Genomic DNA, 25,275 nt, shown 5'->3' on the forward strand with positions numbered 1-25,275 from the left:
AAAGAATCCAACATGGCGAACCGCACAGTGTCAGATGCTAGAACAGTAAAAGGAACAAATCCTCAATATCTTGTGGAGAAAATCACCCGTGCTCGTATTTATGAGAATAAATACTGGAAGGAGCAATGTTTTGCGCTTTCAGGTAAGTCAAATGGTGTTTAACAACGCATTAATTCGAGACTAAAATCGGACTTCACACAAGTAATTTCACCAAGTATTTGTAGCCATTTGCTTTAGGTTTTCATCTAGCTGCAAATTAAAGCTGATTTCGCTCAAAGCCCGTTTTATGGAAATTAAACTTTCTTAAAAAATTGAAGCGTTGATTAAATTAAAGCTGGATAGGGTACAACCGGTTATCTGTTTACCATCACTTAGCTTAGATTTCTCCACACGAGTACTGTAGTACTAGTAAAGTGACTTCGCTCCAGGTCCAGCGATATCGTAGTCTTGCTTTTGTGATCGATCGAATATTTGTTGTTTTGATGGGTGTTTACATAGCCTTTTACCTCAAAGGTTTTTGTTATGTAGTATATTTTCGGGCCTACAGAATGTACGGCTAATGCTAAACTACCAAATACAGTTTTTTTTAAGACAGCTATATTTGGTGACTCGAGCCACCAAATGGCCCAAAATTACATGTACAGCCTTCCAGTGCCGAGCCAAAGGACCAAAATAATATATAGACCACTTAGCACACAAAACAAAAATTTCTCATTCTTTACATCCACTGCCAAACTAAATATGCCAAGTGAGCCAGGCGAACCACTAAATATGCAGAACACTTTGAGCACTGACATTACAATAATTTCTCCTTCTCTTCATTCACTGATAAGCCCAACGAGCCGCCAAATATATCCGTATAGTATTCAAAACTGGTCCTATATTCTGTAGTTGCCCAAATATAGTACTTGTACATGTACAGCTGTAGGATCATAACCTGTTACCATGCTGAGTTAAACATTGCATTTTTTTCTTTTCACAATTCAGCTGAGCTCTTGGTGGACAAAGCAATGGAACTGGATCATGTTGGTGGTACATTTGGTGGAAACATCAAACCTACACCATTCTTATGCCTGGTGCTAAAAATGTTGCAAATTCAGCCAGAGAAGGAGATTGTCGTGGAGTTCATCAAAAATGAGGATTACAAGTAGGCTCAAAGATAAAAAGACCAGATCAAATCTGAGCACTTGTGTACATGTAGTTTATCATCAACGTATAATTAACTGGCCATGATTTTGCCAATACAGTGGAACCTCGATTTAACAAACCTTTATATAAGTCCTTGGTATAACGAACGATATCCTTCAGCCCGGCCAAAGTTACAGTAAAATAAATGGAACAGAACCTCGACATAGCAAACCTCAATATGACGATTTATACCATGCCATAGAAAATACAGCCAATCAGAATACAGGATAGCCGTTGTATATTCGACGGTATTCAACCCAACCTTCCCATCATGCGCTGCGATTGTATTCTCAACGAAATTCAGTAAGCGTATTTTCTATGGCATGGTATAAAATAGTTACACAACACTTTCTCGTGGTATACTATGGAATATCCCACTTGTCACTTGTATTTTCTTGGTATACACACTTGCCTAAAGGCTCGTCTGTATACCAATAAAATACAAGTGACCCGTGGGATATTTCATAGTATACCACTCGAAAGCGTTGAATAACTAGTATATCCTCGTTATATAACTGTAACAAACACAATCCAGAAGCCCAAACGTAAAATTTACCCTAATATAACGAGTTCTTAAGTTAACACATGACAAAAGATGAATGTAAAACAGACCAACAAGGATGAAAATACATCCGATTACTTTAATCCTGTAAGAGTAGACTGAACAACTTCAAAGATATGTCCATATTTATGTGGATATTAGACACTAAAGCCCAAATTTTATTTTGAAAGTCATTCAGATCAGTAAATGGTGGAAGGCAATACCTTGACTTAATGAACATTTCAAATCGTTGACTTAAGATTTTCGCAAATTTGTTATATTGAGGTTTTTGATATAACAAACCCTTGATATACATGTAACGAACAAATTTCCCCGGTCCTTTGGCACTTCATTAAATCAAGGTTTCACTGTAAAAGATTGTTGTTCTGACAATTTGAAGTTTAGAAATCACAGACTGACAGTTAGTGACAATAAGCAGTGTTGTTTAAAATATGGTAATGCATTACCTTGACACCTCCATGTACCCCCTTTAATTAAAATTAATCTGTACTTTTTATATGCTCAGTTGTATTTTTTACTGTCAAATTAATCTTAGATATGTACGAGCACTGGGTGCGATCTACATGAGGCTTGTAGGGACATCAATGGATTGCTACAACTACCTGGAGCCACTGTACAATGATTACAGAAAGATCAGAAGGAAAAATAAGATGGGAAGTAAGTTGTACAACCTTTACTGATTATTGTTAAAATTAATTTTACAGAAAAAGAATCTGTAAGATTAGGATTCTATTAGTTAGTGTCATGTCTCAGACATGATGCAATTTGTGGGAGGCGTGGTGGCCTATTGCTTAACCCACTGGACTCTAATTCGAGTAGTCCAGGCTTGAGTCCTTGCTGGGGTAATTGTGTTGTGTTCTTGGGCAAGACACTTAACTCTCGTAGTGCCTCTCTCCACCCAGGGGCATAATGGGTACTGGCGAACTAAATTCTTTGTATTTTTTTTTTTTTTACTGGGACAAAACCCTGGAATGAACTAGCATGCCATCCAGGGGAGTAGAAACACTCCTAGTTGCTTCATGCTACAGAAACTGGGATAAGCTCCGGCCTGATGGGCCACTAGACTCAGTGCAGACTCAAGCTACATGTACCTACCGGTTTCTACCATATCTCTGACAGCTGCACCTTGCATTTAACATTTTCACAAGCCCAGAAGCACAAAGCTTTTAAAAAATAAAAACTGAAGAAATTGAATTAGTGATGTTTAGTTGAATCTTGGTAGTCTAACTATTTACATTGAATGTTGTTTTCGGAGGGAAAAATTATTTGTGTTTCAAAGCTATGAATTTGCAACACTGTCTACAAACTTGTGTACAAATGCAAATCACTAAAATAAATGAGGTTATAATTATTTTTGTGTGTAAAGAAATGGAACTTTCTCACATGGATGAGTTCATTGATGAGCTGCTGAGAGAGGAGAGAGCCTGTGATGTTATTTTGCCTCGCATTCAGGTGAGACTGCCTCTTAGTCAATACAGTGTACCTTATCATTGATAGAAAATTAACGATACATCAGAAACCCATATAAGGGTTGAAACGTGTAACGCGCGTGCACAGCATTTGAATATTCATTTTGCCAAGTACCATATTTGGAAACACGAAGAATTTGTAAGCGAATGCTTAATACAGGTTATGACACACGCAGCATAATTTTTGGTTTTGTGGTAAGTTGCTTGAATTTCGACCAAAACGCGGTAAATTTCTTACAGAAACTAAAGAAATACATTAATAAGTGTATCGAAGCGAAGTTCTCCAGACTACTCAAGTAGATAAAACAGGAGAAATTAACCAAATTTAGTTTTATTCAACCAAGCTTGTTCAAAAACAAGATTACGCCATCGAGCGCGAGCTAGCGCGCGCTGTGAATTTAATCCAAATATAGTAATTTTGATTGGTTAAATGGTTCTCCTAATTTTCCAAATATGGTACTTAGTGTAAATGAATGTGCAAACGCTTTGTACAATGCGAAGCATAGGGAGTTACAAGTTTCAACCCTTATGGGTTTATGCGATACATGTAATTAACGTGAATTTCACAAATTCGCGTTAATTTCATGTACCTTAATTTACGTCATTGTTAATTTAAATCACACTATTATCCAACATTGTAATTAAGACACCTACATCTACTTCTCCGTCAAAGCTGCAGGAATAACAGAGGCAGTGGAAAGCAATTTTTCCATTTGATCTGTTTAAATACCTTTGTCGTGTATATGGTTTATCAGAATTAAACCTCAAGTTCTGTTATTGGACATTGTTGTTTTGTATGTATTTTAAAAGGCGTAGGTTGCTATAAAAATTACTATGCATCAAATTCGCTTTGATTAACTGCATGTACTGTAAGCACACACCACACAAGAATTTGTGTTAATTAAATGCATATTAACATAAATTTTTGACAATTCGCGTTAATTTTATTACGCCTACATTTTGTTTGTGTATTTACATGTAAAATGCTTTGTTATATTCCTATATTAAGGTATACCGGTAACTACGATTTAGGCTAGGTTTACCCAGGACCAGTTGCAAATAGATCTAGTTTGAAAATCAGACTCAATAGGCCTTCTGTTTATTTTGGACCATTCTTGAACCATCTGCAACAGATCCAAACAGTTCCAAAACTAGACCTGCTGCTTGGCAGGTTCAGTTTGGATCACTACTGGATCGGACTGGACCACAAAAAATAATTATCAATAATTTTTACACTTTATCCACCTTTATCCAGTGTCATTGTTCTAATTTTCTAACATTTAATTAATGTGTTTATTGTCATTCTTCTTTTGGATCAAGGGGAGTGACTGTCCCTCCTGGATCCGTCCCTGGTCACACTGTAAATTGTACATGTACATGTATCCCTGTTGTTCCCTAAGTTGCTATTGTTCTATTTTCTCATCATATAATCTGGTGTTGCTTATTAGGTTTCTAACCGTTATAGTTTTAGACTAACAGAATATTGTTTTCATTTTCAGAAGCGACACGTGTTAGAAAGCACCAATCAACTTGAACCAAGGGTAAGAAAAAATGAAAAAAAAAAGAAGTCCTTTGCCCTGATGTCTGTCAAATTCTTCTTAGTTTATCATTATTTTTTTAATGCCATCTATAAAAATCACATTTTCCACCACTATTTTTTTTGTTTGCAGAAATCCTAGTCTCATTTCCATTTTCTAGCCCCACTGACCAAAATCCCATTTTTCCAGTGAAAAATAGGCGAATCACAGTTCCCATTATTTTTTCTCTTCAGGCCCCTCTGTACAGTTGTTGCTATTGTTTTTTCCCACAAGTACAATAATATTTAGTTTATTTTACCACCGGTTCTGTTGCAACAAGTTTTCTAATCAGTCAGTTTGATCTCTGGGATTTTCTCTTGATTTACAGAGAAGTCTTCTCGATGACGATTTAGAAGACATGGACTCTGAGTCAGAGGAAGAAGAAGAAAAACAAGTATGTTAGAATGTGCATCAGCTTATACAAGATCACTGGAGCACAGTTCTGTAGTACTTTCCAGGGGCCTACTCTTTTTTCCCCTCCAGTTTCTTTCCTCTGAGTCGTCTTGCTACATTATTCCCTGACTCCCAGGGAGGGTCCTCAGGATTTCAAGTGACAGGGATGATCGAATGTGGGCGAAAATGCAGACCCCCAAAAAAATCCCTAGGGTTTTCAACACAACCCCAAAAATCCATAGACCAAAAATTAACCCTCCAAAAATCAGCAGCAATACATGTTTATCTGTACTTTATTCACAAAACTATGCAGCCAAGACACTACCACAGATCTTTATATTGTTTTTAATACCCAAAAAAATCCTTCGATCAATCCCATCACTTGAAATCCTGAGTACCCCCCCTGGGCCCGACTTACTAAGTTTTTGTTGGAAAATGGCTGGACACATGCCATGACGGGCACCACACTTTTGGCAGGAAAATACTGTTGCACACTACTTGTGGGATACAACTTAAAATATGTTAAGTATTTGCAGGTTTCTGAATGGTCAGTGCCATAGCATAGGGTGGGGAAACCCCGGGGCCAGATCCCCCAAAACATTTGGCTAACACATAATAAAAATATTCAAAGGTAGAACAGTAATACAGTAATGTTAAGATACTGTTGGATTCTTTTTTAGGGTAATTTGTGTTTTCCCTGTGCTATCTTTTATAGCTGGAAAATGCTAGTTTAGAGACCCAGGATTTGAAAATCTCCCAAGGGAGTATGCCCCCAGACCCCCTTAGAAACTCACACCAATGCCACTCGTGATGTGCCCCTCCCCCAATACATTAATTTAAGCCTGCTAAAGCACTGTTGGTTGCATTGTGCACGGCACAAGACACAATGGTTTTGCTGATTTCCGTTGTTTTCTTGTTAGTCTCCGCGTCGTCGAAGCAGAAGTCGGAGTCATTCGCCTAGACGTTCACATCGTGACCACGACAGGACCCGAAAACGCAGTCGTTCACCAGGACATCATAGGTGGATATACCTTTCATTTCAATGTTTGTGTACAGTGGTGTGATCCGTCTACAATGTAAATTTGAGTAAAATGCAAACAGATTGTACTTGTATTTCTAGAGTTTGGTTGATGCACCAGAAAGATTGACCATTTGTTGCTAATAGAACTGTTTACAATCATTAGATAATGCTTTTTTGTATGTACTAAAACTGTGGATAACGTTTTTGGCGTGCGCTGATTGGTCACACAAACTTCAAATATCCTTTGCTATTTACCTCTGAGCAATGCGCGTGAGAAAATTATAGCCTTTGAATGTAATAAACTGGTGAAAAATCATCCTTTCGGGTTAAATTATCTCACTGTTTTAGTATATACCGTACTTATTCGATCATGCGCCCAACCTCGAATAAGTGCCCACCCTGTATGTAGGAAAAGTTAATAAGCGCCCAGCCTCGAATAAGCGCCCCTATGATGAGGGCACAAGAGGAATTTGATTATTGTTGAAGTTGAAATTAAAATTGACTAAGTACTACTAAGAGACTATCGCGAAGACCGAGGTTTTTTTAGTTTTTTTTTTTACTGAAACTTTCAACGAACATTTAAAATTCAGCTTTCGTACATCTTCACGTTTAGTTATTTTACATCGTTTTCTTGCAAAAATAAACGTACTACTTGCTAAAACTTGTGAAAATTTAATAAGCGCCCAGCCTCGAATAAGCACCCAAGGTCCAAAAATTTAATAAGCGCCCAGGGCGCTTACTCGAAAAAATACGGTACTACTGTAAAACAACTATTCACCCCAATGTTGGTCGCTAGGTGGTGGATATCCACCACTAGCCACCTTCACTTTGGTGAATAGTCAGTTGTTAACTTGCCACCTTCACTTCGGAAAATAGTTGTGAAATGTTTGGCAGGATAATGTAATATAAAGCGGAAACTATCTTGAGTACTAACCAGTTATGTGTAGAGGTTGTAAAGAGTTAGACTCGTGCCAATGTTGTGTTGCCATGTCTTAAAATGTCTTCCCTCCCTTCTTCCCTCCCTCCCTTCCTCTCCCAACTTTAGCATATAATGCGCCTACTAAGAAATGTTTTTGTTTATTTTCCACCAGACGCAGCCGTTCAAGATCTCCCCGTCGTCGACGACGCAGGTAAGCTGATGTTAACGTGATATCCAATTGCCGTTGACCGACACTTATTTGCAGCCCTGGTGTGGATTTCAAGCTTTTTTTCATAGGGAATACGGGAATTGAGACAAAGGCTTAGTTAGGCGGTGTGTGTGTTTTGTGACTGGGGCTACGTGAAAGTTATTGGCTGTATAAACTAATCAAAATTATTTTTGTGTTTCTTTTGCCTAGTGCCTCCCCACATAGAAGACGCGGACACAGAAGCCGAAGTCGTTCGCCTCATCGTCGCCATTCGAGGTCGCGCTCTCGGTCGCGATCGCCCCATCGTCGGCGTCACCGATCCAAGTCGAAGTCTCGGTCGAAGTCGCCGGAGAAATCGTCGAAAAAGTCAAAGAAATCCGACAAATCTGATAAATCAGACAAGAGGAAGGAAAAGGAAAGCGAGAGCGGAGGGTTGAGCAAAGAAGAGCTGGAAATTAAAGAAGCAAACGAACTCAGAGCTAAGCTCGGACTCAAGCCACTTAAACCTTGATAAGCTCAGACGTTAACTAATGACTTGTTAAAATCCTCCCTCGCGAAAACTTTTATTAGCTTAGGCATGATACTATGCATAAGACCCTGTGGATATTAGACCAACCAGCATCACAAATTCCATTGCCATCTCCGGCGGAATTCAACGTTGACGAAATCTGGGAATGTGCTTTTAGTGATACATCGTGTATTTATTTCTTTAGTTTGTGTTGTCAGCTGTCGTTCATTAAAAAAAAAAAAACAGAACAAGCGTAAAGAAAGTTATTCGTCTTAACAGGAAAATTATCTCCAGTCCTTTAAGCTCTTCTTTACCCGTTAGAATCATTGAATACATACATGTACATCATTTGCACTCCAGCTTGGAGTATAAAGGGCAGTCCCTTTTTATATTGTCAGAACTGTTTTTCCGGCACTGATAACGGAACATAAGGATATTTGGTACGTGCTGTTTTTCCCAAGCATTCTCATGTTAGTGCGAAAGTAAAAGAACCGTTTTTTTCTTCAAATAACTAGTGTATCCTATGTTTGAACCGTTTTTGTCACACGACAAAAGTTGCGGGAAACTTGTAGTGTCCTCGTTAGAAAAAAATGGCTAAGTATTTCAAGATGCGTCGCCACGACTAAATTTTCTTTAGGGGGGATTATACCTAGGGTTTTCCACAAGTTGCTCGGCAACTTTTCATATTTGGAGCAATTGTTTCCCCTTCGAGCAACTTTTTCCCTCTCGAGCAACTTGTTGCATTTTGAGCAATTTCCAGACCGAAGATCTCCGAAGATTATCCAAGTGTTGTTCAAAGGCCATACGAATGTTTCCGAAAATTTACGAAGTTTGCCGAAGATTTTCGAGGAACATCTGAAGACGTTTCAACTTTCGGCTCATTCTGCATTAAAACAGTACAAAACTCGTCAGGAAACATGACGTCATCGACATCTTCACGATTTTTTTTAGTTAAAGAAAAACCTTATTTAGATACTTCTTTTGCTGTAAAATTGCAGAAAACTGCTTAGAAATCTAACCCTTAAAGGTAAAGTAGCATATATTTAGAGAAATTCTCTTGATTAGGAGAAGCGTTTTGAATTTTTTGGAGCAACTTTTATTATCAGAAGCAACTTTTTGGATTTTTGCAGCAACTTTTGAGCAACTATTTGAGAAATTACAGGCAACTTTTTTGGAAATCTCGAGCAACTTGTGGAAAGCCCTAATTATACCTGAAGGTGGTTTTTATGGGTTAAACGGAAATTTCACGTTCGCGTTTCAAGGAATCCAAAACGTTTTTATTATCTCATATATCTATGTTTCACGGTGCCTTGTAAATTTTTAATGATTGTGGGGGATGATATGCTGGGAGAGGATTTTTTTATTCAAAGGTTAAGTAAAATTTAAAGAAATAGAAATATTGGGGATTAATAGCCCAATTTCGATATTTTAAAATTCGGCCTAAAACAATAGACATCACTACGAGGCTCCGGGGAATTAACCCCACAAACTCTATAGTTTAGTCCCCAGAGCCTCGTCTCGAGGTCTATTGTTTTAGGCTGAATTTTAATATATCGAAATTGGGCTATTGTGATACACAAGACAGTCCCCTGACAACCTGGAGTGCCCTTGCGTTAGGTTCAACGGCCTGGTGGTGTTTCAAGAAATTTTGTCTTTCTTCAATCCCTTTTTTAGCCTCTTAAAATTTTATTCAAATTAAGGTATAATGCCCCTTCAAGTGATGTACATGGCATGGACGTAAAGGGATTGGGACGACCCACCTCGTCTCGCAGATCTCTTACCGGAGAGAAAGTGACCGAGTTGTGTTAGAAAAGGTTACCCAGTTTAGGAAAGAAGCTTGAAGTAAAACGTCTTTCGCAAAATTTTTCGTCGCTTTAGAGCGGTTTTCACTTGAGTGTCGAAAGTAAATTGCCGTTTGCTTTGGTTTTGCATTGCTACGCTTAGTGATTGGCTTAAAAATCTCGCGGCACTTTATTAGCCAATCAGAAGTAAAACCAATACCAATCGTGACTCGCTCGCGCACGTTTTCCCGCGCTTCGTGCCGGCTACATGTATTTGCTTCAAGTTTTGATTGGTTCACTAGATTGTCTGTGTCCTTTGTGATTGGCCAGAGTAATTACTTTGGTTTTGGTTTTACGACACTCAATTTGAAAACTGCTCTAATCTTTTCCACGATACGTTGCAGCAAGGATCTAGGTTCCTTGCGTGACACTTCTAGAGTAACACTTGTCGTGTTTCGTGCAATAAAGTCTCATAAAAGCGCAACAGAATTACGGGACAAGAATATGTTACATAAATGGTGTGTTATTTTTTTCACCTTAACGTTATCAGCGTTATGCAAGAATTTTGTCCACTCTTAGATGTTTCCCTCATACCCAGCCTCGTACTCAGTCGTCCCCGGCGAATTTGGATGTGACGTCACCCGCCAAGCTAGCGCGGTATGGCCTGGGGACGAGGCTGCCTCATACCCCCCTTTTTCCCCGGGAGCAGCAAAGCAGGCCCCAGTTGTTCGAAGGGTGGATAGCGCTATCCACCGGATAAATCACTATCCGGTGGATAGCGTAGTTTGTTTTGTTAAGACTTATCCACTGGATAGCGGTTTATCCGGTGGATAGTGTTATCCACCCTTTGAACAACTGGGCCCAGAACATTAAGAAAAAGGGACACTGTCACCAGTGTCACTTCAAAATCTTCGACAAGAGCCTAAAGACATATTGAAACTACGAATAATGATCCAATTTTGTTTAAAATCACCATGCGTGTACTGAAGCGACAAAAAGTGCTATTATTGTGATGCCATCAGGAACTTTAGATCTCAACTTGAAAAAGTCAGGCTGATTTTTTTCAAGTTTTGTTCTTTGGACTGAACAAACACCAAAAAAATTATTATGACTCCCTTCTTCCTTCAACAACAATTTACTTAATATCTTCATATTATTGTACTAGGTGCATGTGCCAGAAGAGCTATTCGCCAATTTTAGTGCTCTTTACTAAAAATCATTTAAGACGGATTCCGCTAAAAGTTCGAGCAATGAGTGCAAAAATTAAGTACCAAAAATCTGCTCACAGCACGGCAACATTTTGTATACTATTTAAAAGATCCTACCGAAGTTTATTTGTCTTAGTGACCCCGTAATCACATTCTAAAGCATTGTCGAGAAAATTAAAGTCAATCCTCGTAAAAATGTTCGAAACGCTCGCCATTTTGTTTTGAACTGGCATGAAATGTCCGTTTTAACTAAAATATAGATGATTTCAAATCCATTTTTCTCTCGCGGGGTCAGCTTGAGTGCTTAAGTTTTGGCAGGTTTTTGTTACCATGTTATGAGGTCTCTGTGGTAACTTTATTTTTGCCTGTATTGCTCATATGTTGGACGGAAACCATCTTAAATCCCCGTTACAGTGTCCCTTTAACGACTTAGTATATAAAGACCCTAAAGAAGAAAGCCATATTTTGCTTCTGAGACCGTTAAATAATTAAGTTTTAAGGTCAGCCGGGAGCCTGGCCATTACCCGGAGCGTGCAACTTCCATATATTTTTGCAATGGGATTTTCACAAGTAAAGTTATTTTTAGCCAAGCCTTTCCCGCGAAAATTACTGTTTCCGATGAAGTAAGCTGCTGATTTGCGAGGAAATACATAAATCCTTGCTTGAAATGCTGTCAGAACACTCCACAAAAGATTCCTCGCATGTGTCCGCCATGTTAACTCCACTTGTGGCTATCTGAAACGGGAAAATCGTATCTAAAAATAACTTAACTTGTGAAAACGCCGTTTCACAGACGAAAAGGAAGTTGCTCGCTCCGGGTAATGGGTTCCTGGTCACGTTTTACGCTTTTTTTTTGGTTTCTTGTTTTTACACTTTAAAAGCGGCCTCCTCCCATGTTCGCCGTCGTCTTTACCTGTGAAACCCTTTCAAAGGAATGTTGCATCTATCTGTGTAAATGGTATGAAGCTTACTTTTGCCTTTGACGCCGGGGAATCACGCCACCGAAGTTCGAGCGCAAGGAGATTGGGCGCGAATGACGTCACTAGGGTTGCTGTGACGTGAGGATGCAAACAAAATGGCGGACGTTAGTGTGTACAGAAGTGTGCCGAGATTCAATGGAATAATACAATGAACATCTATTGATAATTGCTTCATTTGATCCTGGAGATCAATGCCTTCAAATGGTGGACAGTATGGTTGTAGAGAATGGTGTTCAGCGACTGCAGTTTGTGGTAGGAAGCCAGGACGGTTTGTATAACGACCTACACAGTCCTGCGTTTTTGGGAGATGAAGATCCAAATATTTTCTTTCATCGCGTTGACTCTGATCAGATTATTTACCAGCCACGAAGAAAGAGAGCTAAACTCATAGGAAAGTATTTAATGGGAGATGCGCTAGGCGAAGGGTCTTACGGTAAAGTCAAGGAAATGCTAGATAGTGAAAATCTCCGGCGCTGTGCGGTGAAAATCATGAAGCGACGCAAACTGCGGCGAATTCCAAACGGGGAGCAAAATGTTCAAAGGTGATAATTTATTATTAATTGGTTATGAAGAAATTGTTCGAATTGTTTTATTGGGTTTATCGTCTTTACTACTTTAGTTGTTATTAAATTTTTGACAGATTTACTGATTTGCCGGCGTAAATTAAAAATGCCTTTGATTTCATGTCAACAGAGAAATTCAGCTACTCAAACGACTCCGGCATCCCAATGTTATAAAACTCTATGATGTAATTTACGACGAACACAAGCAAAAGATGTATCCTTTTTGTTTGACTACTGTTAATATGTTCAGTTTTAAGGGATTGTTGGTTTCGGCATGTATTGTAAATTGAACATTAATTTGTTGTGGTTATGAGAACAGCGTGAATGAATGCTGAAAGCATTCGGCCGGAACGTTTAAAGGACGCAACAATATACAAACAGATAAGCCAAACTATGATTTGCAAGGATACTGAAATGGATATGTAACAATATATTTTAACCTGGTTAATGATCTATTAAACACAAAATATAGCTAGAGTTAATTATTTAAATGTTTCGTTGATAAAATTCCGCAAAAAAAAAAACTGAGGCTGTGCACCAAGAGCCGTCTAACGATAGTTAGCATAACCACACTGACCTACTATTGGTAATCGCGCAATCTGATTGGCTACACAGGTGCCTACTATCGATCCGTAGAAGGCTCTCGGAGCGCGCGCGTAGTCTTCGCTAAATTTTATCAATCAAAACCTTCAATAAATCAATTCTGGCGATATTCTGAGTTTAATAGATCGGTCAGTGGGTTATGCTAACACAATTAGACGGCTCGCTCTCGGTTTCTACCGGCTTTTGATAGTTGGCTCGGGGCTTCGCCCCTCGCCAACTATCAGCCGGTAGAAACCTCGAGCTTGCCGTCTAATTGTTAATTAGCATAACCACACTGACCTACTATTGGAAATCGCGCAATCTGATTGGCTACACAGGTGCCTACTATTGATCCGTAGAAGGCTCTCGGAGCGCGTGCTTAGTCTTCGCTGAATTTTATCAATCAAAACATTCAATAAATCAACTCTAGCTATATTTTGTGTTTAATAGATCGGTCAGTGGGTTATGCTAACACAATTAGACGGCTCGCTCTCGGTTTCTACCGGCTTTTGATAGTTGGCTCGGGGCTTCGCCCCTCGCCAACTATCAGCCGGTAGAAACCTCGAGCTTGCCGTCTAATTGTTAAATAGAAGGTACCTGTGTAGCCAATCAGATCACGCGTTTTGCCAATAGACGGCAGTTGGGTGATGCTCAATACATAATAGTGGCTAAAGAGACCCACTCCGCAGGTACTTGCGTTAAGACCTTAACAGATTCCCCACATAGGTACATGATTATGGAATATTGTGTTGGCGAGTTACAAGAGATGTTGGACAGTGTTGAACTACATAAATTCCCCATCTGGCAGGCCCATGGGTATGTTGAGACTGTTATTTACAGCGTAAAAAAATATTTGTGTTGTATTATTAATTTTTGGATAAAAAATGCAATTCTTACTTACTACAGATTGTTTATACAGTCATCTCTCTCTTGACGGACACCTCCATAGGACACACACCTGATGTTGGTCCCATCCTTGCCATTTCTTCAGTCATTTTACTGTTGTAACTAAACGCCCTATAAAATGGACTCCGGCCCCGAAAGTGTCCATTTTAGAGAGAGTTGGACTGTACTCTACACTGTATCTCGCTGAGATATGAAATTTCCATGTTGATCTTTTACATTAAAAAAAATTATTCTGTAGGGCAATTCAATGCGGGAGATTTTACCAGAAGTGAGGTTGTCGAGTGAGAAGGGCGTAAAGACTTCTCATGCTGTTTTCTAGACTGAAATAATTTGTAATATTTTGGGCTGATAGAGGCATCTTTAAATAGTTAAAACTCAAAGGACATTTGTCCTGTCTTAATCAAATTTGGAGAGGGAGAAGATTAAACATACCTACATACATTTTTGTATCAATGAAAAATTAAACACTGTGTCTGCAAATTCCAAATTCCTGTGTCAGTTATAGCAATTTGTGTGTGATCGCTCCTGTTTTTCCCGTTGATTTATAAAATTGTGCACATTTTTTCCCCACTGAAGTCAATTAATGGAAAATGCCAAGTTTGAACACAGTTTTTTAGCATGCTGATGTGCAATTATATCTATTAGACTGAAGTCACCCCTGAAGGTCCCTGGTAACGTTAAACAGTTTTATATCTTGTCTGTAAAGTTTTGAGGGCAAAAACTTGTGAAATTTCTCGTTGTTTTGGAGCTACTGTTTTCCTGCTCAATATAATAGTCTTGAGGTGCTTTGTTGTCTTGGTCCTTCTTTGTTTTATGTCACTGGCGAGTTTCACAGGTTTGTACTCCGAGGATGAGCCAATTTTGTTGAGCTTTCATTTGATGTCATCTTTTAAACCTTTAGTATCTAAGATGGCAATTTTGATAGGGACATAATTTCTTTTGATATATACTTTTTTATTTGTAGGTACTTCTGTCAATTGTTGGATGGTCTTGACTTCTTACACTGTCAAGGAATTATCCATAAAGATATCCTTTCTCAAAGTTGTTATGTTTTCATTTGCATGTTTAGACTCAAATCAACACTTCAGTTCAGTTGGTCCACATTTAGCTTTGTATGTGGTCAATCTAATCATAGTGTTGGCTACATCGTCATGTGGTTGACACCAATTGTTTACATTTAACCACAGCCCACGAGTTTGGAACAAAGAGTTTATTGTCAGACTGAAAACTAAGATACAAGAGCTGATGACAATATAACTCCAACACCTTAAGGGTGGGAGGGATTTAGGGTAACAAAATTTGCTTGACCGCAATTACAAGAGATTATGACTGATTCACATGTTACTTGTACAAAGATAATATAATTCTTATGACGCAATAACACTTAACAATTAACCATCCTCACAAGGTGACGATTGACACGTATAAATTCAATTAATGCATTTTTATGGCCATAAAAATTAAATTACATTGCATTCACATATATTAATATTACATTATGACTGTGTTATTGTACAATAAAGTATCTGAACTGCAAGTACATGTAGAACCATACCCCAGAGTGTACATAACTAAATTGAAATAAACCTTAACTATGTACTACATATCAAACCAGGGAATTTACTTCTAGCCACTGATGGAACATTAAAGATATCTGACTTCGGAGTTGCAGAGGTTAGGTTAAATTAATTTTATTAGTTAGTAAATACTGTGGTCAACTCAACCCTGTTGTAACTCATTGTTGTTCGTCCTTCGTATTCGAAGATGACCATAAGACATCTACTAACTAACTAGTAGTTCTAGTAGTAAAGTAGATGGCTGATAAGGCCAATCTGGGCAAGGAAGCCTCTCCCACATGTGGAGCAGAAGTGGGTAGGGGCTGTGCTGTTTGTGCTGACGGCTCTTCCCTTGCGTGCTGCTCGCTTCTCCTCGGCTTGACGGGACCTGCGTTTCTCTGCTGCCTGGGCTCCTTTGGTGATGCATTGGCGCCAGGAGGGTCTGTCGGAGGCAAGAGACTCCCAGGACTCAGTGCTGATGTTAAAGTCTTTTAGGGAGACTTTCAGACTGTCCTTGTAGCGCTTTCGTTGCCCTCCAACTGTGCGCTTGCCAGAGCAGAGTTCTCCGTAGAAGAGCTGCTTTGGAATGCGATCGTCTGGCATGCGAGAGACATGGCCTGCCCATCTCAGCTGGGCCTTGCGCATGATGGTTATGGCGCTGGGAAGGTCTGCCTGCTTCAGTACTTCCGTGTCCGGGACTTTGTCCTGCCAGCGAATGTGGAGAATGTTTCGGAGGCACCTCAGATGGAAGTGGTTGATCAGCTTCTCATGCCGTCTGTACGCAGTCCAGGTTTTGCAACCGTACAGTAGGGTGGTGAGGACCACAGCACGGTAGACTTTAAGCTTGGTTAAAGACACATGCAAATTGGGTAGCATGGTTGGCACAGTGGTAAGAGCCATGGCTTCCCACCAAATGCAATGAAATCTACTTTTGAATGCTGACTCTCACATCATACACCCTTTGTGGATGGAATTTGTTATTAGTTCTTTTTTCTGCTCTGAATGTTCTTTGCCAGGTTTCTCAGTTTTCCTCCCTGACCTCAAAAGCCGGCATGCCAAATTCCAATTTGATCTCACTGGTGTCAGTGTGCAATTAGTGTTAGCCTTGTAGGGTCTATAATTTATGTCACTGTTTTATCAGTTAAAAGTGTTAAATGGGTTGGGTACCTCTTGTACTTGAGTCGTGCCCCCAGAATGGATCATAAGGAGTCATTTTCAAGATTTCAAATCTATGAGCATTCCCAACATTTTTATATAGGAACCCCAAGAGATATTCCTTACAGTATGTGTTGTGGCTTAAATTTACCTTTGGCTTAAAATTTTTGGTTAAGGTAAAGTTAAAACTTAGACTACAACATATCCATTTATTATTTACTAAACATATCCACCGTTTTCTCATTTCAAACACATTGATTAATATCAGAAGCATAAATTAAAAAAGGGAAGCCTTGAGCCAAGTGGCCCATACTTGCCGGAGCTTATCCCAGTTTCTGTAGCATTAACTGCTAGGAATATTACTACTCCCCCCTGAATGGAATGCTAGTCCATCGCAAGGTACCCCCAGCATTATGTCGCCGGTATACTGTACCCATTTATGCACCTGGGTGGAGAGAGGCACTATAAGAGTAAAGTGTCTTGACCAAGAACACAACACAATGACCGCAGCCAGGCCTTAAACCCAGACTGCTCGATCTGGAGTCGGTTGCATTAACCATTAGGCCACCACGCCTCCTATATTAGAAGCATGCTTCTGTTAATATGTTGTTAATGACTGTTAAATTTTCTTCTGTTACTGTAGCAATTGGGACCATTTGCTGTTGATGACACTTGCAGAACAAGTCAGGGATCTCCTGCATTCCAACCACCAGAGATTGCCAATGGATTAGAAACATTCTCTGGCTTTAAAGTTGACATATGGGCTGCTGGAGTAACCCTGTACGTGTTTGGTATTCAGTAATTAATAATTATATTTTTATCCTTTCACTGAAAACAGGCTGATTATCCAAATGCTTACAAAATCTTAGTGGGTGCTTGTTTGCTCGTGATTGCATAATTATTTTTACAAGTGCTCGTTGCTTGCAATACTAACTTTTGTCAATGCTCATGCTTACGAATGCTCACGAAGACCACCTGTCACCTCTTTCATTGTAGGAGCAATGAAAACAATTAGCTTGCTAGTGAGACCTTCTGTTGTGGTTTGAAATTATTTTGTTTCTGGTTTGAAACGTTGTAAACCATTCGGATATTTAGTTTCTTTTTTTATGTTTTGTTTGTTACATGTAAAAGGAAAAGACTCTTACAATTGCTAATCTCCCACCAGCCAGAAAACCTGAGAAAATGCCAGCGAATGAGCTTGATTTGTTGACTTTTATATGCATGTGGTACAGGGATGTGTAACCACATGGTGTAACAGGATGTGAAATAATCAGTCTAATTAACAAACTTCTTTTAATTATCCAGTTACAACATCACTACAGGAAAATATCCCTTTGAAGGAGAGAATATCTATAAATTGTTTGAAAATATTGGAAGAGGACAGTTTACCGTCCCCGAAGGAGTGGGCGATTCTTTGGCTGATCTTCTAAGAGGTACCTACAGTGTGTGTAAAGTAGTCAGTTCAGTGTAGGTGGGTGCAAGGTATTGGCTGGAGACAGGGGGGTGGGAGCCCAGGAGAAAAGGGGCAGGAGGGGGGAGAAGAGAGGAGGAAAGTAGGATTCCAAAGGTGGGCATGCAGAACTGGGAAAAAATGTTTGTTGTATTTTGCGATAGTTATGGGACAAAGGGGAGGGAACCACTATGGAAAGGAGCAGGAAGCAGATGAAGTAAAAGGTACAGGAGGCAGGTTAAGACTCCCCTGTCCCCTTTCAAGGAAGAGTTAAGCAAGTGAGGAAAACACAGCTGTCCACTAGCTCGTCCTTCAGTTAATACACTGTACCCACTACAGGAATGTTTGCCTTTCGGGAGATAGTGGACATTGAGCTCTTTGTGCACTTTATTCTTTATCCATAAGAGAAGTTCAGGAGCAGTTATCTTTGTTAATTTTTGCACTTTTGAGAAAAACAAAGAGCAATAAAAAGTTTTAATTTAAAGTAGTCAGTGTACCGGTAGTTTTTTGTTTCATTTGCTTCTTGCCTTATGGACTAAGAAAACAGAGGAACTACTGGTCTTGTAGTCTACCAAAAGTACATGACTTGTTATATTTAAATATGTCTGAGATTGAACCCTTAAGATTCCAAAAACCTCTTGTGAGGTCACAAAATTTTTTGTTAGCTACATTATATAGAGCACAACTTTGAGCCAGAGTAATAATTTCAGTAGACAATTTTTCATCATCTTAAAGTGACATGGTCAGCGTTCTTACCGCGCTGACCTGGACACTAGATTTCACGTTTTGAAAACAGTCCATGGCAGACTTTTTTTTAAAACGAACCTTCAGAAATCGGCTGCAATCTTCTCAGTGTTTCACTAAAAAGAAAATTTAGAGAAGAAATACACCGAGAAGGTTGAAGCAGATTTCTGAAGGTTCTCTATGTGTATTTTTGATTTCGGGTTGAGGTGGACTTTTTTTTCAAAACATGAACGCTGACCATGTCCCTTTGAGCCTGCATTGCATGCAGACTGAGGGCTATGAAGTAGTACACCATTTCACACATATAGCCTGTGCATATGATACTACTCAACATGCATGTCACCCTGCATTTTTAAATAAATCTTTGTTCTTTAAGGTATGCTTAATGCAAATCCAGAGGCTAGACTTACAATACAACAGATAAGAAAACACAGGTATGGCAAGGTTTATTATAAAAAATAATATATAGATTTTTAAGAGGGTAGTCAAGGGTGAATGTATAATTTCCATGAATTCTCTCTGTAGAGCATCAAGAAATTTATCCATGCACGAGAAATTAGTTTTCATTAATGCATCATGAAATTGAAGGTTCCATTCTTTTGTTTATCCTAGTTGTTGTTGCACTCAGGCCAAAATGGGTTACGCTGCTGCAGTCCATCCTTGTTTTATAGCATGAAGTGACTAGGAGTATTGCTACATCCCCCCTGAATATAATGCTAGTCCATGTACCGGTATTAAAAAAGCCTGGAATAAATACAGCATGTGGCCCTTTGCCTCATAGAATGATTGACATGCTTTTAACTCGTGAAACTATAGACAACCGAGTGCCTGTAGCACTTAAAAAATAATAATAATAGAGAAAGTGTTTCCAATGTGTTGCAGACAGATGAAAATGGAGGCTTCAAAGAGTAAGCAGCTTTTAAATATGTATTCAATATCCCCTGTGGTATTCCTTTGTTTAATCCAAAAATTCAATTTTTAGATGGGTGTGTAAAATCCACCACAAGACCAACTACTATGTTCCTATTCCACCACTTGAAGAAGGTGACATGCTGCGTAGTATGAGCGTGGTGCCATATCTAGATGATCTACACAATCCAACTCTGGATGAGGAGGGACAGGAACAGCAAAGTCATCTTGACGAGTCTTATTCCGCAGGTAGGGAAATAACTTTCATGTGTATTAAATATTTGTGACCCTCCATATGAAAAGGGGGCTTAACGTAATTTCTCTCAAACGCGTTTAAACGCAGCGTTTGAAACGCATTTGAAACGGGTTTCAAACAGTTTCAAACAGATTTCAAACGCGTTTCAAACACCTTTTGAATTTAGAGCGTTTCAAATGCAGAAAACGCATTTTATAGGGTTTGAAACGCCAAATTATTTGAGCATAATTATTACTGAACGTAGGAGGTAGACAGCATTGTTTATGACAGTTTCCCAGTAGTAATTTTTGGAACGGTTTCACAGAACATCCCGGTAACAAATCGAAACAAAATATGACGTCTACCCGTGTTGGAAGCTCGGCGAAAAGTTTGTTTTTGACTGGACTGGAAGCCTTTCTGCGGCCCTTTTGCTTTCAAATGGCAGACATTCTGCAGAATTTAGCGAAAGCTGTAGATTAGCTCCAATTTAACTGCACAAAATAATTTTCCGCGGCAGCCATTTGGCAGTTATTTAGCAGCGCTCATTTTACTGAGCGCTGCTAAATAACATAACATAGCAGCGTTCATTTTACTGAACACTAGCGCAGAAGTTTTGATAAGATGTCTTAATTTTCGAACTGTTAACTGCAGAATCGCTGTGTGATAAAGCCAGCTGGTTGGTATTACTTCTCACTAACAAGAGTATAAAATTAAATCAATATTGCCGCTCGAGTACTCAGCGGCGACTGTATTTTCATTTGAAGGAATGAGACTCACCGAAAACGTGCATCCGGCATCCCAAAGTAAATTTTTCATCGATCAATCGATACAATTTCTAATATTTATATTGCAGTGTGTTTACAGGGAACATAAATTTGCAGTTTTCTTTTCTCCTGTGTGCGTTAATGCCATTCTCCATTCATGAAACCTCGGAAACTTCAAATGATCGCTGTTGAACGTACAAAGCGCCCCGCTTGTGGTTTGAAGCATCAGGTTACACGAGTTCGCACGTGATTAATTGTGGAATTTATTCAACTTTACACGCAACAGTTTCAAATGTAACTAAACTGTTCATACATAAGTTTTTCGTTTTACAATCTACAGTTTAGTGAAATATATCGCTTATTTGCCGAAATTATCTCGATAAAATGTGATATTTCAAGTCTTCAGAAAACAACCTGATGTGTGAGACGTGACAATGCACACGATCTGTATAAAACCTGATACTTTGTTTACTTTATTTGGCGGTCATGATTTGAAAGTTAAAATGATCGGTTAACCGAACGGACAGTTTAAATGTGTTGTTCAGTTTGGTTTTTCAAGTTACAAGGGAATTAACAAGCGACAAGATGGTCCAAAAGCAAGAAACACGCTTCAGGATATGCGGTGATATAGTTTGCGTGCAGCGAATGTGTTTGTTTACCGTACGCGTTACATATTTTCAACATGTGGATTAAACATACGATGTAAGTATATTTTATAGACTGTACAACTGTACACAATGCAATATTCACAGACAAGCTCTTGCAATTAACACAAGTGTGCATCACGCTGATTTATTGATGAGGAGAAAATGTTACTCAAATCAAAAAGTTTTCCTGCTGCAACATCATCATTCTCTGATTTCCTCAGGTACTGTAGACACTGTATAAGTTGATGAAATCGTTGTCACATTTTGAATAAATTATGCTTGAACAGTAATGATAATCTAAGCATGGCGTTTCAAACACATGCAAACGCGTTTCACCATGTTTCAAACGCCTACTGTTTGAAACGCGTTTCAAACACTTTGAAACGAATTTCAAATGCATTTGAAACGGGTTTCAAACGCGTTTCAAACAAAAACGCTCTTGAAACGCTGTTACGATAAGCCCCCTTTTCATATGGAGGGTCACATTTTGTATGCTAATTTAGAGGATACCTAATTTGATCTGTGCCAGGATTCGAGTCAGGATCCGGTTAGCCTAACTAGCGCTCTGGTTAGCCTAAATAGCACCCTGGCTAGCCTAAATAGCGTTCGGTTAGCCTAACTAGCACTCCAGTTAGCCTAACTAGCACTCCGGTTACCCTAACTAGCACTCCAGTTAGCCTACTTTAGCTTGGGTTGCTTGCAGTTAGTTACAATATGGTTAATGGTTAGGGTTAGGGTTAGGATCCCAGCTCGGATCCTGGCTCCAATGCTGGCTTGGATCCTAGCTTTTTTATTAGTTTATCTCGCTAATTTCCCATTGACTTAGTGTGAGAACAATGAAGTTGACTATCGCCCGTAATTTAATCTTAATCATCGCTCAAAATAAAGTGGTGAACTGTAAAAATGATAGAATATTGGTCTGGTAGTTGCCCCTTGCAAATTTGAAGTTCTTTTTTTGCCTTATATTTGTTTTAAGAACATCAAATTTCTGCGGGGCAGCTATCAGCTGTTAGTTCCTCGACATAGAACATGGTTGAGTTTCTACTAATTATAAAATGATTTTATTATTTGGTGGTCTTTCTTGCAGATGATTCAGTCGATTGTGTCAAATCACCCACCACTCCAAGCAGACGAAAATCCATCCTTAAAAGACCAAGTTTTGGATCGTGTAAAGCTCAATAAAATTAGCATCAGTTTAGTATTTAACTTATGAGATGTGTACACCATGAACCCTCTTAATTTATTGCAATAACTTTCTGTTAATTGTACATTTTGTCATTTGATTGGCCGGCCAGTGTGTACTTCTTTTAAAGCGGTTTCTTGACAATCATGTCTTGCGTTTTTCTTACTTAATGATGTGTACATAATAATTTATAAATCTAATAATTGGGATGGTGAAGGAGTTTATATTATCACGATCCATTTCATTTCGTACTTGTGTTGAGTCAGTTTAGTAACAGAATTAGAGGGGCTATCCGTCACCATAAGATGTCATTTTCTGCCCATTCTCGTCCCCATAGCCCTTTCGTTTCTCTTAGCCGGCTGAGCCTTGGCACGAGAAAACGAAGGGCTCTGGGGACAGAGAATTTCCAGTCCTAGATTCTAGGACTTCCGGTCTTCATGTATGCAGTCATGACGTTTCAAAAGAATTATGAGAGAGTTGTTATGTTTTTGACTTCCGTTTAGGAATTCTTTGTTCCAAACAGCCAATCAAAAAAATTCGAATTAATTCAAAGATCCTATGTCCCCAGAGCCCTCCGCTATGGGGACGAGAATGTTTTCTGCCATGTACAAAATTATCTCAGTTCAAATTGAAGGAATCCACAGATTAATGGTTTACTTAAGTAGAAAAACAGCCAAAAGACAAAAAGAAACCAACTGAGACGGATTGCAAACGGCAAAAATTGAGGCCAGGTTTTTTAAGATGACCTTGCGTTTTGTGGCTCCTTAAAGACTGCAATTATGTTGTAGTTCCTTTTCTTCCTCGAATTACAAGAGAGGGACTGGGAACAAGTGAAATCATGACGTCCAAAGTACTTTGTTTAAAATTTCTAAGATGTAATTTCTATGTTGAAATTATGACTTAGAGGGGCTATCCGTCACCATAAGATGTCATTTTCTGCCCATTCTCGTCCCCATAGCGCTTTCGTTTCTCTTAGCCGGCTGAGCCTTGGCACGAGAAAACGAAGGGCTCTGGGGACAGAGAATTTCCAGTCCTAGATTCTAGGACTTTCGGTCTTCATGTATGCAGTCATGACATTTCAAAAGAATTATGAGAGAGTTGTTATGTTTTTGACTTCCGTTTAGGAATTCTTTGTTCCAAACAGCCAATCAAAAAAATTCGAATTAATTCAAAGATCCTATGTCCCCAGAGCCCTCCGCTATGGGGACGAGAATGTTTTCTGCCATGTACAAAATTATCTCAGTTCAAATTGAAGGAATCCACAGATTAATGGTTTACTTAAGTAGAAAAACAGCCAAAAGACAAAAAGAAACCAACTGAGACGGATTGCAAACGGCAAAAATTGAGGCCAGGTTTTTTAAAGATGGCCTTGCGTTTTGTGGCTCCTTAAAGACTGCAATTATGTTGTAGTTCCTTTTCTTCCTCGAATTACAAGAGAGGGACTGGGAACAAGTGAAATCATGACGTCCAAAGTACTTTGTTTAAAATTTCTAAGATGTAATTTCTATGTTGAAATTATGACTTAATATAAGGGAATAAAGAAGAGTTCTTTTTGTTTCCTTTAGTTTGTTCTATTTCCTTGTTACTCTTTTCCTTTAATATGTTTCATGTACAACCTTGTCAAATCATTTAAAAAATTCTCTTGACGTGCCATGATCGTGTTTGATCTGTGGCATATTAAAAGTTATAAAATCGCAATTTAAAAATGATGAAAATTAAGCACCTCAGGCTGAAGGTCTGTTTCTGTTTTTGTATCCCGCAGAGTTCGATTATTTTTTTTATTTTGCTAAACTACCTTATTAGTAGGGAATTGATGCTGTCCTAAATTAAGGTCTTTGAAATCTTAAATTAACGCGAATTGGAGGAAAAATTTGTTATTAATGAAGTTAAAGGGACTATGTCACGGAGATTTCGCAATTTTTGGTCTAAACTGTTCTGAAATTTGTGGAAGACAACCTAACCCATAAAACACAATATTTTTGAACATCTAAAGGGAGATATGACCTTAATTTGTGGATATAAATAAGGCTACGGCTATAAATATCGATTTGTTGAAGACGGGCGGAAACAATTTGAAAACGTTTGCCTAACGTTTTCAAATTGCAATCCGTTTCCATCCGCAGCCAATAATGCTAGTTAACAGTTTCAGTGCTCCAATAAAGCAATTTGTAATAAAAATGGACTATTATTTCTAGGTTTCATGCGACACAAATATAAATTTTGGCTGTTCAAAAATCTGGTAAAATCCGTGACATAGTCCCTTTAACGCGAGGGACGGGAAATTTTTCAAGTTGAAGAAAATTAACACGATTTGTTATGTTTCCTAAAGATATTTTGGCTGCTATATCGCTCTTCTGAAAGCAAGAATAAACTGGAAACATTACGGGTGACACGTCTTACATTGAAAAAGACTGAAAATGGTGTACAGAGAAGAGAAGGTTATTGTTTCCTAGTTTTTATGTGTTCGGACAGTCTCCAGTATTTGGAATGAAATTAAGGTCTTGGAAACTTGACACTCCACTTAAAAATGTCGCGGAAAATAACGCTAAAAAAATAACGCGACTAAAATTAACGCGAATTTTGACAATTCGCGTTAATTTCCTTACAACGAAACAAACTTGAGAACTTGACAGTTACTGTGGTTGAAATAATTAAAAGCCGTTTCTTGGACGCCATATTGGTGTCCGGGCTATCAAACCCACGTGCTAACTGACCGTGCACGTGATCAGTTGCACTGAATAGATTTGAATGCGCTTCGGAAGTCAGA

General features: G+C 38.8%; 2 protein-coding genes across 2 annotated transcripts; both read left to right on the top strand.

The window, feature by feature from the left end:
* The first annotated feature begins 1 nt into the window (after position 1).
* Positions 2 to 7,946, top strand: LOC144637958 (pre-mRNA-splicing factor 38A-like). The gene is made up of 9 exons (XM_078497041.1): positions 2 to 142; positions 988 to 1,147; positions 2,286 to 2,407; positions 3,117 to 3,202; positions 4,719 to 4,760; positions 5,125 to 5,190; positions 6,110 to 6,210; positions 7,302 to 7,340; positions 7,548 to 7,946. Exons 1-9 carry the CDS (start codon positions 13 to 15, stop codon positions 7,846 to 7,848), a joined length of 1,047 nt encoding a protein of 348 aa, XP_078353167.1. The 5' UTR covers positions 2 to 12; the 3' UTR covers positions 7,849 to 7,946.
* A 3,949-nt stretch (positions 7,947 to 11,895) lies between these two features.
* Positions 11,896 to 24,072, top strand: LOC144637390 (serine/threonine-protein kinase STK11-like). Its single transcript, XM_078496456.1, has 10 exons — positions 11,896 to 12,356; positions 12,508 to 12,591; positions 13,686 to 13,775; positions 14,830 to 14,900; positions 15,478 to 15,539; positions 17,220 to 17,356; positions 17,882 to 18,009; positions 19,147 to 19,204; positions 19,753 to 19,928; positions 22,413 to 24,072. Exons 1-10 carry the CDS (start codon positions 12,016 to 12,018, stop codon positions 22,505 to 22,507), a joined length of 1,242 nt encoding a protein of 413 aa, XP_078352582.1. The 5' UTR covers positions 11,896 to 12,015; the 3' UTR covers positions 22,508 to 24,072.
* The last annotated feature ends 1,203 nt before the right edge of the window (positions 24,073 to 25,275 follow it).

The sequence above is a fragment of the Oculina patagonica genome, chromosome 14 (genome assembly GCF_052425735.1).
Source record: "Oculina patagonica isolate OP01 chromosome 14, crgOcupat, whole genome shotgun sequence".
NCBI classification, from domain to species: Eukaryota; Metazoa; Cnidaria; class Anthozoa; order Scleractinia; family Oculinidae; genus Oculina; species Oculina patagonica.

Bases quoted from the DNA above. Each gene is read 5' to 3' on its own strand.
- LOC144637958 (XM_078497041.1), top strand. From the start codon at position 13: ATGGCGAACCGCACAGTGTCAGATGCTAGAACAGTAAAAGGAACAAAT. The intron at 4,761-5,124 runs GTAAGAAAAAAT...CTTGATTTACAG, and splicing joins CCAATCAACTTGAACCAAGG to AGAAGTCTTCTCGATGACGA. The intron at 5,191-6,109 runs GTATGTTAGAAT...TTTTCTTGTTAG, and splicing joins AGGAAGAAGAAGAAAAACAA to TCTCCGCGTCGTCGAAGCAG.
- LOC144637390 (XM_078496456.1), top strand. From the start codon at position 12,016: ATGGTGGACAGTATGGTTGTAGAGAATGGTGTTCAGCGACTGCAGTTT. The intron at 15,540-17,219 runs GTTAGGTTAAAT...CTGTTACTGTAG, and splicing joins CTGACTTCGGAGTTGCAGAG to CAATTGGGACCATTTGCTGT. The intron at 19,205-19,752 runs GTATGGCAAGGT...TTCAATTTTTAG, and splicing joins CAACAGATAAGAAAACACAG to ATGGGTGTGTAAAATCCACC.